This window comes from Pygocentrus nattereri, chromosome 12, assembly GCF_015220715.1.
Source record: "Pygocentrus nattereri isolate fPygNat1 chromosome 12, fPygNat1.pri, whole genome shotgun sequence".
NCBI lineage: Eukaryota > Metazoa > Chordata > Actinopteri > Characiformes > Serrasalmidae > Pygocentrus > Pygocentrus nattereri.
Genome location: NC_051222.1, coordinates 30,579,580 through 30,596,707, shown reverse-complemented (window position 1 = coordinate 30,596,707; position 17,128 = coordinate 30,579,580). Strand labels below are relative to the sequence as shown.

At 44.3% G+C, this 17,128-nt stretch overlaps 1 protein-coding gene across 1 annotated transcript; it reads right to left on the bottom strand.

The window, feature by feature from the left end:
- Positions 1-7,353: 7,353 nt before the first annotated feature.
- Positions 7,354-13,993, bottom strand: dla (deltaA). The gene is made up of 11 exons (XM_017716526.2): positions 13,863-13,993; positions 13,371-13,670; positions 13,034-13,094; positions 12,657-12,914; positions 11,346-11,406; positions 11,012-11,142; positions 10,519-10,688; positions 9,962-10,178; positions 8,912-9,740; positions 8,587-8,812; positions 7,354-8,392 (listed from the first exon to the last, which is right to left on the bottom strand). Exons 1-11 carry the CDS (start codon positions 13,911-13,913, stop codon positions 8,387-8,389), a joined length of 2,310 nt encoding a protein of 769 aa, XP_017572015.1. The 5' UTR covers positions 13,914-13,993; the 3' UTR covers positions 7,354-8,386.
- Positions 13,994-17,128: the final 3,135 nt, after the last annotated feature.

Below are 17,128 nucleotides of genomic sequence, written 5' to 3'. Positions count from 1 at the left end.
GTTCTTCTGTTTTAAAGGGTTCTTAAGTAAAGAAAATGATTCTATATGGAACCCTGAACCCTTTACATGATTAAGAGTTCTTTGCATTGTGAAGGGGTTCTTCAGATTAATGGAGAATGCATTACAGATGGTTCAATAGAGCACCAAAAGGGTTCCACTGTTACAAGCCCTTTTTTGGGCAAAATATTGAACTCTTTGCTAAGAGTGTAAGCAAACATTGTAATTTCAAACAAAGCTTAACACAAGTTTTGTTGCTGAAATCAACTTTTATGTTGACCCCCACCGTCGTCCTTCCAAGATGTCATCAATTACACTTCACTTGAGCTATTAGAGTGATGCCCTTTAGATGGCATCAAGGATTCCCCCAAGGAAAATGGTTAGGGCAAGTCAAAATTACAAACAGTGTGTAAACAGAGGGCTTGATTGTCTCTCTGTCATCTTCTGTGTGTCTGTCTCTCTCTCTATTTATAATTCACAGCAATGTTGTTTCTCTCTGCGCTCTCTTTCCCTTTCATTTAGTCTCTGACCTGTTCTGGTTGTCTCTCCGTGGACTTCGACTTTGTGGCCTCCTCCTCACTATGACAGCCTCCTCTTCTTCTGGGTAAAAATTCACCCTAGGAATATCAGCTATCACCACATAGTCTTCTATCGTCATCTCTGGTAGGGGGGGCTGGCTGGTAGACCTTGAATTTTCGGAGAATATCAGTGCTTCTAGACCTCGACGTATGGTGCTCCTGCTTCTCTCTGTGCTCGGCTGGTCTGTTTCTGTGGTTAGAACCGGGGTCTTGGATGACGCCTGTTTTGGACTTGGCATTGATGGCGAGATGTTGCGAGATGACTCAGGAGAGTCAGGGCTTAGGACAGAATGATGGGACCCATGCCAAGAGCCCTGTGATTGGCTAAGATCTGTCCTAGAATGCCTGCCCGACATGGAGGATTTTGACGAGGTGCCTCCTTTGTCAGTTCTATAATTCTTCTGTTTTTTGTCTCTGGGGGAACTATGACCATTCTTTTCGTAATCTCTCTGAGGGGGTGAACAATCACGGCTGTTACGGCCTGTGTTATGGCCTGTGTTGCGACCACTGTTGCGACTGTTGTACCCACTTACATGACTGCTTCCTTTTTGAGAAAAATGCCTTCTGTTGTCATAGTCACTACCTGGTGGTGAGAAATCTCTGCTGTTGCACCCAGTGTTGCGCCCGCTTTTTCGACTGTTACAGGCGCTGTTATGGCTGCTTCGTCCATTTTTGTAATAGTGGCCGTCTGAGTCCATTTTATACTTAGATCTCTCTGTCCAACTGTTCCTTTCTTGCTGCGAATCATCGGACTCTGCTGAGCTAGCAATCGATTTTAGATTCCGATACAGCTTTTCGGAATCTAAGCTGTGTCCATAGGAACTCTGGGAGGGGCTTCGCTTGTGCGAGTGGCCTGAGGATTCGGCATATTTGTTTGAGGTTGAACTTCGAGAAGGGGAGTGCGTACGTGAGATCACAGAGTCTCGTCTTCTCGATGGACTGCATTTCCCTGACGTCTGTCTGGATGAAGCGTGAGATGTCCCATGACGCTGGGAGGTTGAGCCTCTGCGGTGGGAGGAGCTATGCCTATGTGGAGAGAGGTTAGTAGACCTCGGACTACCTGAACGAGGACTTGCACGCGATTGGCTGTCGCCACGTCTGAAGTTTGAATAGGTCATATGACGTTGTGGGGAGAGGCCACTTAGTGCCTCATTGCCGAGCGTGTCACAGCGTCTCCTGACGGACGGGAGGCCCAATTCTGGGTTTCGGAAGGGAATGGTGGCCTTGCGTTCAGGGCTGCAGTTGCTGGGAAGAGGATGTCCTCTCTCATAGTATCTCACAGGAGCAGGAGCGCTGTCGTCTTGGGGTTCTCGGTCATGTGACAAGAAGCGGTTGGCTCTTTTAAAAATGGCACGGGTGCTGGTTTGCTCCCTCTCTTTTCTTGATTCTAATGGAGAAAGTGGAACCATATTAATTGCAGTACCACTTAAATATTAGTACTAACATGGTACATAATGGATGTAAGTCACCTTGGATCAGTGCACAAAATGACTGTCTTGCCACACAGATGAATGTTTTATTGATGTGCATGCATGATGCTTACAAATATAGTATTAACGACACACTCACAAAAGGCAAATTAAGTTCTGAGTACAGTGTATCCTGCCTTACCTGTGTGTTGGCTGACGCTGGCCCTTCTGCTGGCGCTTCTACTGGCGCTTCTACTGTGTGTCTCCATCATAGGAGGGCTGTCGGTACGGTGCAGGGGAGAGTCAAGCCGAGTCATTCTCCAGAAGTCTCTCCTGGTCCTAGAGTCTTCATTAGTTCTCGAACTCTCCTTTGGCTCTATACTCAAATCGCCAAATCCAGTTCTTTCCCTTGCTTCTATAGTTGTTTGTGGGTCCTTGATTACCAGTCAGTGAAGATACAGGTCAACTTACTGGTAATATCTAACCGCAAACAGAAAAACATAGATTAAAAAAGCCCCAGCGAAAGGACATTCAAATCTGCTGTTACCATCTAGTGGTGGACAAACAACCTCAGTTCATTCATCTGATTGGTAGGCCAAGGGGAGGAGCATGACAAGAACGCTATGATATCACAGTAGCTGATCGGTAAGGACATGACACCTTAATTCGCCTGATTGGTGGAATGTGACAGAATCCAGCCGATCGTGAATAATTTACTTCGGCAATGTGAAGAGAGAGACTTTTAGCTCCTCGCTCATGTGATCTTACCAGGATCTTTAGCAGAAACAGGATATTTTAATGTAGGTCAGAAGTTAAACCAGTTCCTCCGAGCTCAAAGGTCAGATGGGGTTTATGCCAGTGACTATTAGCACAATTAATCAAGAGAGGAGAAAAAATGAATAGGCTCCACTCATCAGCTGCAGGCTATGTTAACACTATATAAAACAAGACGTTGAGGCGCTTGGCCTCGACCAAAGGAAAAGCTGGGCTCGTCCCCATAACTACTTCTCTTGGTTAGTCCTGAATGTTCAGTAGTTCTCTCAGAATAGGAGACTATACAGCAGGATAAACAACATATTTTTGCTTTCTATAGTAACTGCACACCACACGGACGGTATACTCACTGTGAAGCCCCCCTCACACAGAGACCACCTTGAAGTCTGCTTTGCCACGCATTGGCAGTCCCCCGTCAAGCTTGCCAGCGTCTTGTATCTCTCCTTCCTCTCTCCATCCCTCCGTCCCTGCACCTCTCTTTCATTACTTTAGGAGCGCCAGAGTGTAACTTAAGCTAGACTCGGCCTCCGCTCATGACTTTTTCATCACGCCCCGCGCGGCCACCGTTGCATTTCTTTAACTCTTATCTTCTTCCTTCCTTTTTTTACCTCCCTCCCCATACCTGTACTCGATTCCTTGGAACATCTTCTTCTCCATAATCGTAATTCCTTTCCCTATAAGCATTCTTTAATTGCTAGCTCTCAGCAACAGCACAGTGGTTGAATAGTTTTAACTGAAAACACTGTCAGAAGCAGCAGCTGACTGTACGTTTTTAGTATAGTGCTGTGTTACTGTTTGGCATCCATGATGTGCAGAAATATAGTGTTACCATCGGTTCCCTGAGGACTGTACACGATCTGCTCATTAAATTGCAATGGGATCACAGAGCAAACCGTCTCATTCCCATCCTGCTTTTCCATGAAGTCAATTCAGCCACTAGTACTAATTGAAGGACAGAGCGTCCTCCCCCAATCTTAGACCGATTCCACGAAAACGCTTGAAATTGACAGAGGTTTTGTTTTATTCATTAATTTAACTGATTAGCCTGCATATCAGGTAGTACTGTACCTGAGACAACACAGTGGGACAACACAGTGGGAACATCATGAACATCATATTGACATCTATGTTTTCTTTTCTGATATCGGTACTGAAACCTTGAATATTAGGTGATACTGACTATGATGCTAATACATTTTTTATTAAAAATGACTAATCTTTTTATTTTTATGTGAAGCACTTCACTAAAGATGAGCATCTAAATGTACCATCATGCTTTCTTATACCAAACTCTTTTGCAAAATAAAAGACACTCACTTACAGTCCTAATATGTGCACAATTACAGCAACATGTGGCTACTGTACAAAAAATACATTGTATGTATTTCTTAAGAAGGCAGGGAATGTTCAGTATGGGATTTTACAGAATTCTTACTTCTTCTCTATTAAGGTTGTATTTTAACTCTTATACTAGCTCTTATTACTACTTACTACTAGTCTAATAAGCTGTTTTGACTGTTAGAAGTATAAAGCTCTCTAACTCTTCCAGAATACATTCGCATGGTCTGGTCTGAGCATTATATTTGATCCTAGCCATATTGTAAATGAATTATTTGTCCTGCCTGAGACAGGGACGCGTTTTCTGTCTACAAAGGCTTTGATAAGTATGCCTGATAAGAGGTTCTATCTAAGTGCAGTATGTATTCTTAATAATGCAGCTGCAAGTTGGTGAAAAGTTAAAGCACTTGCACTTTATTGAATGGTGGGACTTTGTCACACAATATGTTGAACTATACAGTCGAATGCACAAGTTTGAACACCTTTGGACAAATGAGATTTTGTTTATATTCTCAGTAAAAGGAAGTTAACACACCCTCTACAGGGAGCAAAGCTTAAACAGGACATTTTTCTGCATATTTCAGTACACAATGTTTATTTATTTGTTGAGTTTAACATATTGGAAAAAAGTAAAACATCAAGTAGATGTTTGTTTTTATATATATTTTTGCACAGGCCAGATTAGATTTTTTCCAGTATGTTAAATTCAGCAAATAAACAGTAATAGTGCATTATAATGCGCAGAAGTGCGTTCACTTCACTTTGGAAAACAAGTATAACTTGACCAGGGCTGCTCAAACTTTTGCATACACGATATGTAATGTAACATTATAGCTCATTCCATCAGATCAATGTGAAATTTTTCTTTTATCCCTTTTAATGTGAAGCTTGGCACACATAAAATTCCATTGTAGGTATTCCTGTACTTATAAACAGCTTATAATAGCATACTGGGAATAAACTGTTGTCATGTGACCTACTTCACTTTGCTTCTGCGTCATGTTTTGATTCATTCATTTTCTGTTGGTATTGGTTTTACAACAGTACTAGGTATTAGAGTGATGTCATCTCTATGCCTCTGACATTTTTGTCTCTATTAAGTAATTTATACCACTCATTTTAACTGGCCTCAACGGTTAAGGGCCTGTAATATGAACTAAATCCTTCTGTTGGGAATATATAGCAGTGTGAACAGCGTATTAAAGTGAAGGAAAAGTTTGCCCCAGAGTGATCGAAGCAGGATTAGCAGAGCAGAGCAAAGTGAGTTAGCCCAAACTTGAAGTATTTCCATTGTCTGTGTCTTCCATTGCCATGTGGGGTCTAGCTGGTGTTTTCTGCCTGCAGGGCGCTTTGAGTCAGGAGGACAGACAACATCTGTCGTTCTTTTGCCCCCCTAACCCACCCCCCCCCCAACCGAATCCATCCTCCCTCCATTCAGAGACCCACACTGGCTCTCCCAAATGTTGCCCTTTTGTGTTGCACCATTGTCCACTGCAGCATTGTGTGTGACGCCGCCTCCTCCCCAGAGTCCCATTGATGACTGTCGTAAGAGATCTCCACCAAAACTACAAAGTTCACCGGCTCTTAACGTTCCGCCCTAAAAAATATGTTCCTCTATCCAGGTTTTCAACATACGTATGCAGCTAAAAGCCCAACCAAACTTGGATGCGAGACTTTTTAAAAGAAGAAGGTTGAGTAAGGCGGATTGAAATAGAAAAAGTTTAAGCTTAAACTTTAAGAATTCAATGAAACGTCATGTAATGAAAAAAAAAACACTTAAGCTTGAAGTTTAGGTTTTAAAACGAAGCATCGTGAGACGATAGAAATGTTTAAAGCTCTAAATTGAAATGTTATGGAGTGAGTTAGAAAAAAAGTTTGATCTTAAAGTTTAAGTTTTAAAACAAAAAAACGCCATTGAATTAATTAGACAATGTTAAAGTTTTAAAACTGTCATACAATGAAGTTTTACAACTGAAAGTTAAAGGAAGAGGTTTACACTGTAACCTGTTGCTTACTTGCTGTAGTTCTCAACTAACAACATAATGTAACTAAAGTTTAATATTGATCCCTATTAGTTATACATCATATAGAATGTCTTTAGATAAAGAAATAGATGGCTTCTCTCTCTGATCCTGTTGACAAAGCTGGAGAAATCATTGGGTCTGTTTTGCTGTGTTTTTCTGAGGCCTGCGTTCCAGTGTTAAAACTATGGCAGTGGGGAGGGAGGACTGTACTGGGCTTGAATGGCTCAGTATGGGGTAACCAGGAGGCTGCAGCAGATGGCAATGATTAGCTCTGTTCACATCACTATCAAAAGACTGCCCCCCCATCTATCCACCCATTCCTCTAAGAACCACTAATAACTTTGAAACAGACCAAAAAAAAGCTCACACAAGTGATTTTCTACGAGCCACTGATTGGTGCTGCCTCAAAGTGAAAAAGTGAATCATTTGTCATTTTTTGGTGAAAAATGTGTGAATCTTCGCAATATTTATTGCAAATGATCTGACAGTCGTACAGTGATTCTTGCATTTGTTAGTTTCAAATGCTTGTCCACTGCATTCCTTTGAAGGACTGTGCACCTTGAAAGTGACACTGTATATATCGCTGTTGTTAGAAGAAAACCTTTAATCTCTGAAATAACTTTACAGGAAAAGGGAAAAACCTACTTGACGTTTAATGTAAGTCAATGGAACCAGAATTTTTTCCAAGTCATTTTGCGCTGTTTCTTTTGGTCTATTCATCATGAAATTTACATACAGTGTAAAGGTCAATAGCCGCTTTCAGATTTTGTCAAAAACTGAAAAACGGAGATACAAGATTTTCTTCTAACAGCAGCGATTTTTATATATATATATATATATATATACACACACACACACACACACACACATGCACACACACACATACACACACACACCTTTATATAAGGCACCAAGTTTGAGTGTAGTAATGTAGTAAATAAGTAATTGTTTTTTAATATTTCATAATCTTTATTTGGAAAAATAATTTAAGCTAAATCCTTCCCAAAAGAAAAAAAAGCAAAGCAGGAACGAAAACAATAGCATTAATAACATTCTTTTTACAATCCTTTTTAAATAATATTTTCTTAAAACATCCCAGCAACCCGAAGTGCCTTTGCAAATAACAAGTACAACTTAAGAAAAAACTTAAATAATCTTAAAAACGTTACAAAAATTTAGAAATACAACTTACAACTTAAATAAAATAAATTAACTTAAATCATACAGCTTTTGTAAGAATAGAAAAGAAACAAACATAACAAACAAATGAGGATATTATTCATATTAACACAAATGCTTTTTTTTGTGACAGGAAAATAATTACATACATTTTCGAAACCATATAAACAATATTACAAAAAAAGAAGTGGAGGCTCGGAAGACTTAGAGATTTTTTGCGCACTTATTTTTTTTCCCCATTTATACAGTGATCAGGTAATACATATAGTCTCCACTGGTCATGTGACAGAATATAACATCATGCGACATTCAACCTAGTGAAAGACAGGCCAGTATGGCCAAACATCCACCGTTTTGATGTAGTCTCTTGCACACTGACTTGTGGGGCTTGGAAATATTGGCGAAAAACCAGCAAATGTTGCCAAAATATTGCTAAAACGTTGCCACGACGTTGCCATAGAATCCAAGAGACGGACATTGGCGAAAACGCTGTGATACATTTCTTAATCTACTATTCTTTAACATCTTTAATGTTTGGTGCAGTCTCTGGGCACAGAAATAGCCTGTGTGGGCTTGGAGATATTGGCGAAAAAACAGCAAATGTTGCCAAAATATTGTTAAAAACATTGCCACAACGTTGCCACAGTACCGCACACCACATGGCAGAACATTGCGATACGTTTCCTTGGATTCCTACTTCTTTTACTTTCTGATCATTTTTTTTCTTTTCTTTTTCTGTCATAGATTTTTTAAAAAGCAAAATGGACACACACTGTCCAACACCTTTATAAAATGGCTTTACAGGTAAATTTTACAAATACATTTGAAAGAGGAGCTGCAAACTTGTAGCGACTCCCCTCTGTCCGTTTCCGGAAGTTTCCAAGCCTACAGGCCTCCGTTTGCCTGCGCTTCTTTCAGAACAGAGAACCAGCTCACCCTGAATATCAGTTAAATCAGTCCTACTTTCTCAGCAGCAGTAGTCACGAGGTGGGACATTTCCACCTAAGGTTTCGAGCAGCAGCATTTTCTATGGGAGTTCAAAATGACTCCCACAGGATACAATGAACATCGGCTTCCTGGAGGCCCATTACACCTGAGCAAGGGGAGCAAGGAAACAAGGAGACAATTGGTTTCAGGGATTCAAGTTAAGGGGAAAGCAGAGACCAGAAATCCTAGATTCCGATCAAGAAAAATGATAGTTACATAAATTTATGGCACGGATAAATATCTGCTATCACTCAGTATATTGAGATATTCAGTAGTTAAGTACATTTTGTTGGTACTCACCTCGGTTGCAATTACACATTCATCTTTTTCCTCCGACATGACCATGACGGATTTGTATTTGTTGTCGACACATGCCGACACGGATGCCGATGCACATGCAGATGCGCATGCTGACTCGGAATACAGCGAATCGGAATAGTTCGACTCTGAATACTTTGACTCAGAGAACTTCGACTCTGAGAACTTCGACTCGGAATATCTTGACTCTGAATATTTCGATGCATCACTGTGAACAAAAGGAAAGACGTTAGCATTAGCATTAGCTACTCGATGTATGAGCAATGCAACATGACTGCAAAAGCCTTTCGTTTGGCTTGATGCTCACCTTTTCAGACGTTTCCTGCGTTTTTCCTCAAACTCACAAGAGTCTTGCAAGCTTTGGCACTTCACATCTTCGCAGCTGTCAGACAGTTCCTTTGCCGCCATCTCCTTCCCATTGTGCTCCAGCTTCACCTCATGCTTGACTTCGTACTTCACTTCATGCACAAGGTTGTAGTCGGAAGAGTGGTGTCTCGACTTGTATCCGCTCTTCTCCGTGGTCATGCTCAAGTCATCGTGGTCACTGTGGAAATCGATCTTCTTGTTGATGTTTTTGACCGGTGCTACTCCCACCACACTGACAGCAAGGTCCTTGTCCCGGTGGCAGTTGTTCGTGAGGTTGTTGATCGTCTCATTTTCCCCGTTTGCCACTTCCTCTTCACGTTCCCTTCGCCGCCGCTGCACTTTTGATCGGATGCAAACCACGAGGACAGCACAAGCCACTATCAGCAACAACACCAGCAACACTCCTGATCCCACTGCCGTCCACGGAATGTCACCAGATGTTTGGGAAGCTCGGTCTGGAAGCAGGAACTGGCAGTTGCGGCCTCCATAACCAGGGACACAGGCGCAAACATATCGATTGTTGCGTTCATGGCAGGTGGCGCCATTGTGGCATGGGCTGTGCTGGCAGCGACTGATAGGTGAGCTGCAGTTGCGGCCAGTGTAACCAGGGGGGCAAGCGCAGGTGTAGCCATTGGCACCCTCTTGGCAGGTGCCACCATTTTGGCAGGGATAGAGGGAGCACTCATCGCTCATGCGGTCACAGTTCATTCCTGTGAAGCCCTCGGGGCACTGGCACAGGTAGGAGTTCACCAGGTCCACACAACGAGCTCCTGTAGGATGGAGAAATAAATGTGTCAGCAACGTTGATTGTTACTATGCTGATCATGATGTTAAAACCACAGATGTGCCAACATCTGGCTGAGACATCTCAGAATTAGAATGATCTCCTACAACCAGGTTCTCTCTTTAACTAGTCTTAAGGCTAAATATGGGCTATTGTCAATTTTATATCACCCTGAATACATGTGTGCAACAAACCAGTAGTACATACCATTTGAGCAAGGGCTAGATGTACAGTGGTCGATCTTCTTCTCACAGTTGAACCCGGCATAACCCGTGGGACACTGGCAGAAGTAGCCGCCATCTGGGTTATCAGCACAGCGCCCACCGTTGAAGCATGGACCATCTGCGCACGTCATGGCACTCAGCTCGCAGTTTTTGCCATAGTAACCAGGTGGACAGGTACAGGTGTAGGTGTTCTCCATATCCTAGGAGGTAAAGTGAGACGTGAGATTGGTAACAGTACTGTAACGATGCATTGAGATACTATAAGGATGCATTGGGTTACCATCAAGTTGCTCTGCTAAAATGTAAATGCAGTGCCACAGCATAATCCGTACTATAAGTGTTAATAGATCCGGTGGAGTTATTTTTGTTGTAGTCGTAAAAGGAATGAAATCCAGCCTTTGAGATTTACAGTATCTCAAGTTGTGCGGTAAAAAAAGTTTTGGTAATGACTCATAAAGTTTACAATCAATGACTAATCACACGGAATGTCACAGCTGTTTACAGTCCCTTTAGATCATGAACATGAGTGTCAAAGCGTACCGTGCAGCTCCCTCCATTGCGGCAGGGGTTGTCCGCGCATTCGTTGACCTCGATCTCGCAGCTGGTGCCAGTGAATCCTGGCCGACAGGAACAGGTGTAGCTGCCCTGGCCAGTGTTGCTACAAGTGGCTCCATTCAGACAGGGCTTGTGATGTGTGCAGTAGTTCAGATCTGGAGGGAGGGAAGCACACACATGTGCAACACGGGGATTAGTGCAATGAAAACAGCAGCGCAGGGCTGACCAGCAGCTGGACAGCTGCTGTCCCTGTGTCTGTTCTGTCTCACATGTGTCATTTCTTCCATCTCTCAATGCTCTTTCCTTCTTTCCTTTTTTGTCCATTGTTTGCTGTAATGTTTTGCCATATATCTTCATCGTCAGCCACCATCAATGGAGTTAATGTTATTCTGAGGTCTTTTCTGCCCCCTCCCCTCTCTCTCTGTCTCTGTCTTTCCATCTGCTTTTCTCTCCCCATCTAATGTCTTTCTTTTCTTACCCTGGTTGCAAAAGAGGCCTCCCCATCCTTCCTGGCAGTTGCATTGCCATGGCTGCTGACAGGTCCCGTGGAGGCATCCAGGGTAACGGATGCACTCGTCACAGTATCTGCCTTTGAAGCCCACTCTGCACCTGTTACACAAGAAAACAAAAAACAACATTTAGCATGTGCGGATAGTTATTTTCTGCCAAAAACTGCATCTGAAACATATGTACTTGAAGTCGTAGAGGTATATGAAGATAACTAGCTGAGTTCAGAGTGTCTTCGTGCTTTGAATAGGCCAGTAGCTTATGCCCTACAGTCTGGACACAATGCATGTTCTCTGTCCACTTACTTGCACTCTCCAGGCTTCTCGCAAAAGCCGTGCTCTTCGTCACATCCGGGGAGGCAGATCGCTACAAAAGAGAGATAAATGCGCACATTAGGACCGTGGTGCCCCGACAGGACGCCCTGAGCCATATGCACTTTGTTTCATTTTTCCCTCCTTTAATGTGCAGAAGAAACTTATGCTCTAAATTCAAACTCATTCATTTTGCCTTTAAAGAAGGGGGTCACTAAACCTATTATCTGCTACTCTTCTAAAAAAAATCTTATTATGTAGAAGAAGTTCTGCTTAACACATGACCACAATGGGGACAAACAAGGCCCCCCCCCCCCCCCCCCCCCCCCCACCAGCTCCTCCCTCCCTCCCTCCGTCTCTCTCTCTCTCTCCCTTTTCAACGTGGGTCAAAACTCTTTCTCCCTCTCTTTCCTTCTATCTTCCCCTCCTCAATCTGCCCCCCCCCCCCCGTCCCTCTCCACCCCCCCCCCCCCCCTTTTCACTCTGGGTCTAAACTCTTTCTTTCTTTCTCTCTTTCTCCTCCTCCACTGTCTCCGGTTAGATTATAAGAGTGGACAGCTGGTGTGCGCGCGACAGCTGCTCCATTGTCCGCGCGCTGCCGGCAGCTGCCCCCACTTCAAACAATACCCTCCCCCGCGCCAGCCAATCAGCGACGCCACCGCGCCACGGCCAGCCAATCGGACGCGAGCATGTAAATTTATGGCACGCGTGAGATCGGTGCTGAAAAACTTTTTCCTTCGAGCGAATAAATCAGGGGGGGGGGGGTGGTTGGGGACAGAGGGGCAGTTACAAGTTACCCCTAACCGTTAACTTTTTTTAGAGGGCCCCAAGTGATCCTTTTCCTCGGCTTCAAAAAAAAAAAAAAAGTAAAACGCAAAAAGTAAAAAAAAAAAAACGAGGCCGAGTGGGGCTTTTCTTTCAATAACGACCTCAAAATCAAGGTCGATATAAAAGAAAACCCATAAATAAATTCAGAGCTGAAACGATTTTATACCAGTTTCCACTCATCCCTTTCAAATCACGGCTGTTAAAACCGCTTTCCTCCTGCTAAGGGCTGTTTGGGCAGGTATGAATACATAATCACCATATTACATTACTTCTATTACTCTTTGTTTTACATGTTGCGTTTTTTTTTAACGCGTTTTCTTATTTTCTTTGTTTTCTTCTGTCACTTTAACAGCCGAAAGAACGAGCAGTTATATAATAATAATATACAATAATATACAATAACGCATTTAAATAAATAAGTACAATTAAAACGTGTTAAAACGTAGCGAGGAAAAACGCAAACAAAACGAAACTCACGCTCGGTGCAGTACTGGCCCTTCCAGCCCGCGTCGCAGATGATCTCGCCGCGCTCTCCGCAGGTGAAGTGGCCGAAGGTGTCGTCCCTGGGGCGGCAGAAGACCGAGCAGCCCTCGCCGTAGTAGTGCTCGTCGCAGACGAAGCGGTAGGAGAACTTGAGCTCCGTTCTGCCGGCGCTGTGCAGATCCTGGGACCAGTCCTCTCCCACGGTCAGGTGCCTCTGGGTGCTCATGGTGCTGATGATGCGCTCAGGGTTTTCTGGGTGGGTGGGTGAGTGGGGGGGGGGTTCAGTAGGTACATGAGAATTAGCCTAAGTGTGTTTTAGACTATTGCCGTGATGATGATGATGGGGTGAGGTGTTGTAGAGCGCCCCCTACCTGTGGTCAGATCTTCTTTGGACTCGGCGTGGACGGCTTCGATGATCAATGAAAACGTGCCCTGGAAACAAACGCACAAGGGAGGATGAAGCAACGTGGGAGCAAGACATCTGAAATGACCAGCGGTCAGAAATCCTGGCCAGACGTTTCTGCACGTGAACAGAACCAGCTGGGTTCACTCTGGAGAAACGCAGCGGTCAGTTTAAGCACATTTAAGGTGGAACGGGAAGGTGGAATAAGAGGTTTGGGTTGGGCTTTTGGTACTTTTGACGGCGCCCTTGTTCAGGTTGCTTGGACCACAGTTAATATGAGTGGTGGTCGTGCTGGTGGAACTTACCGGCCACGTGAAGCCAAAGTTGATCCTGACTGGGTTGCTGAAGGAGCCGTCCGGCAACGTGTCCGGGACCTGGAAGGAGTTGGAGCCCAGAACGGGCGTGACGGCGCCCCCGTAGGTGCAGGGCGGCTCGGGCGAGGCGTTGGGCTGGTAGTGCTTCAGGCACACCCGGAAAAACGTCTTGCACTCGCACTGCTGGTAAGGCGACGGCGAGCCGCCCTTGCAGCAGTTGCGGTTCCCCTGAACGCCTTTCTTGTTGAGGAACTCCTGCAGCTTGAGCTCGAAAACACCCGAGCAAAAACCCTACAGGATGGAGGGATGGAGGGATGGGTGGATGATGGGAGTCACAGATGAACAGAGACACTGATTAGCCCAATTGGCCACAATGGTGGAAATGCCTTTGGCTTGGCTTTGGGCAATAAACACCGGCTGAGTCGAGTGACCGGAGTCGTTCTACCAGCTATTCTATCTTTCCAACGAAGAGAAGTGCCTTACCTGGCTCGCCAAGATGCAGAGGATGGAGAGCAGCAGCAGCACGCGCCCCATGGCCGAGAAATAAATAAATAAATAAATAATAAATAAATAAATAAGAGTTTTTTTTGGGGGGGGGGGCGAAGTATCTCGGGCTCCCGCTTCTTCTCAAAGGCGATCGGGGCTGAACCACCACGTTGTTTCCATTGATGGCGAGTGAAAAAAACGGCTCAGCGAAAAATGTATAAGCCCCCCCTGTTACCTCCTTTTCGGAAGAGAAAGACTCAGTTGATGTTGATGGAACGACTTGTTGATTCCCGTCAAGAACTGGACGATAATCCTTAAGAGAATCCCAGTGAAACTCGAGGAAAGGGAACGCGAGGCAGCCTGAAACTTGAGCGTGTGTGTGTGTTTTAGTGTGAAGATGTAGTTCCTTCTTGCTCCGTCTCCCAGAAAAAAGTCCAAACTCTCTCTCTCTCTCTCTCTCTCTCTCTCTCTCTTTTTGCTTCTTTCTCCACGTCCTGCTCTTGGGTGTCACTGCGGAGGATCTAGTGGGAGGCCTCCAGTCTCCGGTTTTATACGGCCTGCCACATGCCGGGGTACTAATATGCTAATGAGCCACAACCACCCCCCCCTTTCCAATCTGCCCCACGCTTTCTGATGCACCCCCCCCCAAAACCAGCTCCAACCAGCACAGCACACGGAAAAGAGGGGAAAATGGAGAGAAGTGGAGGAGAAGGTGAAGCTGTACAGTGATGTAGCTCATGTGTGGTGTACAGGAACCTGAGCTGCGGGGGAAGTGGAAGCCCGTTTGGGCGAAGGTGGTCTCTGATTCTGATGAACGCAGTCCTCTCTTTCTAGGGGGGTCTGATAATGTGAAAGATAGGGCGCGAGGCTCGCTGGTCTTCCAGGAAAGAAAGGCAAAGTGCCTTAAAAGTGCTTGGAAAGTGTTTTCTAAGTGTGCTAGTGGTAAAAGATCAGCTGTTCTCTGCTAGGAACGTTTCTAAGCGAGTGAGTGAGTGAGTGAGTGAGTGAGTGTGGGGGGTCGTGGGGGGGCTACACAGAGAGAAAGTTAGCTGCGTTTGTACGGAGGCCAAACTCTCCACTTGTTTTCCCTCTTTGTGTGTGTGTGTGAGAGAGAGAGAGAGAGAAAGACGAGGCGAAAGCTGGTTGCTTTTCCGCCAGGTTCTTGTTCGAATTGTCCGATCCACCTTAAACAGTGCCCCGTTTAAGGTGGAACGGAAAGTTCGAAAAAGGAGCAGCTTTAAAGAAAAAAGACTGAGTCGCGCGCGCGCGCGTGTGTGTGTGCGTGCGTGCAATAATACGCGTGTGTGATTCTTCATAGGAAAAAAAGGACCGAAGCGTGTGCGCGCGCTTGTGTGCGAAAAAGTGTGTGATTCCTCAGAGAAAAGAGGCTGAAGCGTGTGCGCGCTTGTGTGTGTGTGTATGCGTGTGTGTGTGCGCTGTTCGCGTGTCCATCCCCAGGGCTCTTGTCCATTGTGTGTGTGTGAGAGAGAGAGAGTGTGTGTGTGTGTGTGTGTGTGTGTAACTCTCCGCTCAGCTGTATGGTAATGCGGGCAGCACCTGCTCCAGCACAATGTAAACGGGGTGCGCGCGCACACAGGCAGCGCGGGAGCGCGCACTCACAATTAGGAGATCTGAAAAAAGCAGCCCCCCCCCCCACACACACACATACACACACACACACACACACACAAAGCAAACCCCACAAACGAATGGTCCTCGTGTCGTTCCCTCCCGGTGACGTCACTCAAGCAAATATGTGTTTGTTTTTGCCCCCCACCGCCTCCCCCCCGGTTCTGGACTGGACTATCAAAGAACTTATTTTTTTCATTCTTAAATGCTTTGTTGTGACGAAATGAACGACATAGTGTGTGTGTGTATATGCGTAAAGGATGGAGGGGGGGGGGGGGTTGGGTTTGGGGGTCTTAATTTGGTCATTCATTTAAGTGTGATTTTCTTTAGCACAAAAGCTCTTGCCTGCGGTCCATAGTAACCCAAACACAAGCGAGACAAATTACATCAGTGTGTACAGAAATTCTCCTCAAACCTTCTGCTGAAACTTTCTGATGCCATCCGCTCCAGGAGGAGAGAGTCTGGGCTGTGGGAGAGGAGCTGCTGAGGAGCTGCTGAGGAGCTGCTGAGGAGCTGCTGAGGCTCACAAACAACCCCAGAACCCAGAGGTCTTTCACAGTCTGAAAAAGATGGCTCTTTAGTAAAGGGAACGGTTCTATTTAGAACCATTCCATGCTTAAATGGTTCTTCACATGGTGAAGTCATATTCAGATTGATGGAGAATGTGCTCTACATAGTTCTATATAGAATCTTATTGAAAAAGGTTCTACAAAGGTATGTAGAACTAAAGCGGGTTCTTTTATTGTCATAATGTCAGGTTTGTTAGATGGAAGAACCCTTTTTGATACAATATGGAACCCCTTTCAAAAAGGTTCTATACAGAACTAACTGGATTCTTTTATTGTTATGACATCAAGTTTATTAAACAGAAGAACCATTTTTGGTGCAAGAAAGAACCCCTTTCAAATATGTTCTATACAGAACCATGTAAAACAAATTCTCCATCAATCTGAAGAACCATTTCACCATGCAAAGAACCATTTAAGCATGAAACGGTTCTAAATAGAAGTCATGGTCCTAAATAGAACCGTTCCCTTTACTAAAGACCCCTCTTTTTCAGAGTGTGAAAGTCTACTGTGTAGATCTCATGGTTTACTAAAGAACCTTTGAAGAACCATCTTTTTAAGAGAGCATATATAATATGTAAGTATGTATGTAATGAAATATTTGTCCCATATGTTTTAAATATAAGTGCCTATAGGTACTAGTTAATATTCATGTATTAAACTGTAAATAGTACATTATTTATTTACTATATAATATTGTTCTAGTTAATCTGAGCTTCTCAGCCTCAGCGATCAAACAGAAACGTACTGTGATGTGGAGAAAGTCTTACCAGACTGCACCAAGTCTACTGTACAGAGGGAAACAACAACCCCTGTAACTGCTGCTCTTATACAGGTGCCAGTGACCTTGTGTTCATTGATGGATCATGAACTCAGAACGTGTATATAGGCATTTTGGACATAAAACTGCATAAATCTGCAAATAAATATTGAACTCAAATGACTGATTTACCCAAAAAGTTTATAATAAAAGCCACTTGCTTTGGCATTTTGCTTCCTATCACACTGAATATAACGCATTTATATGATAGGCACAAATACCTTTTTGGGCCTCTGTATGTTTTCTTC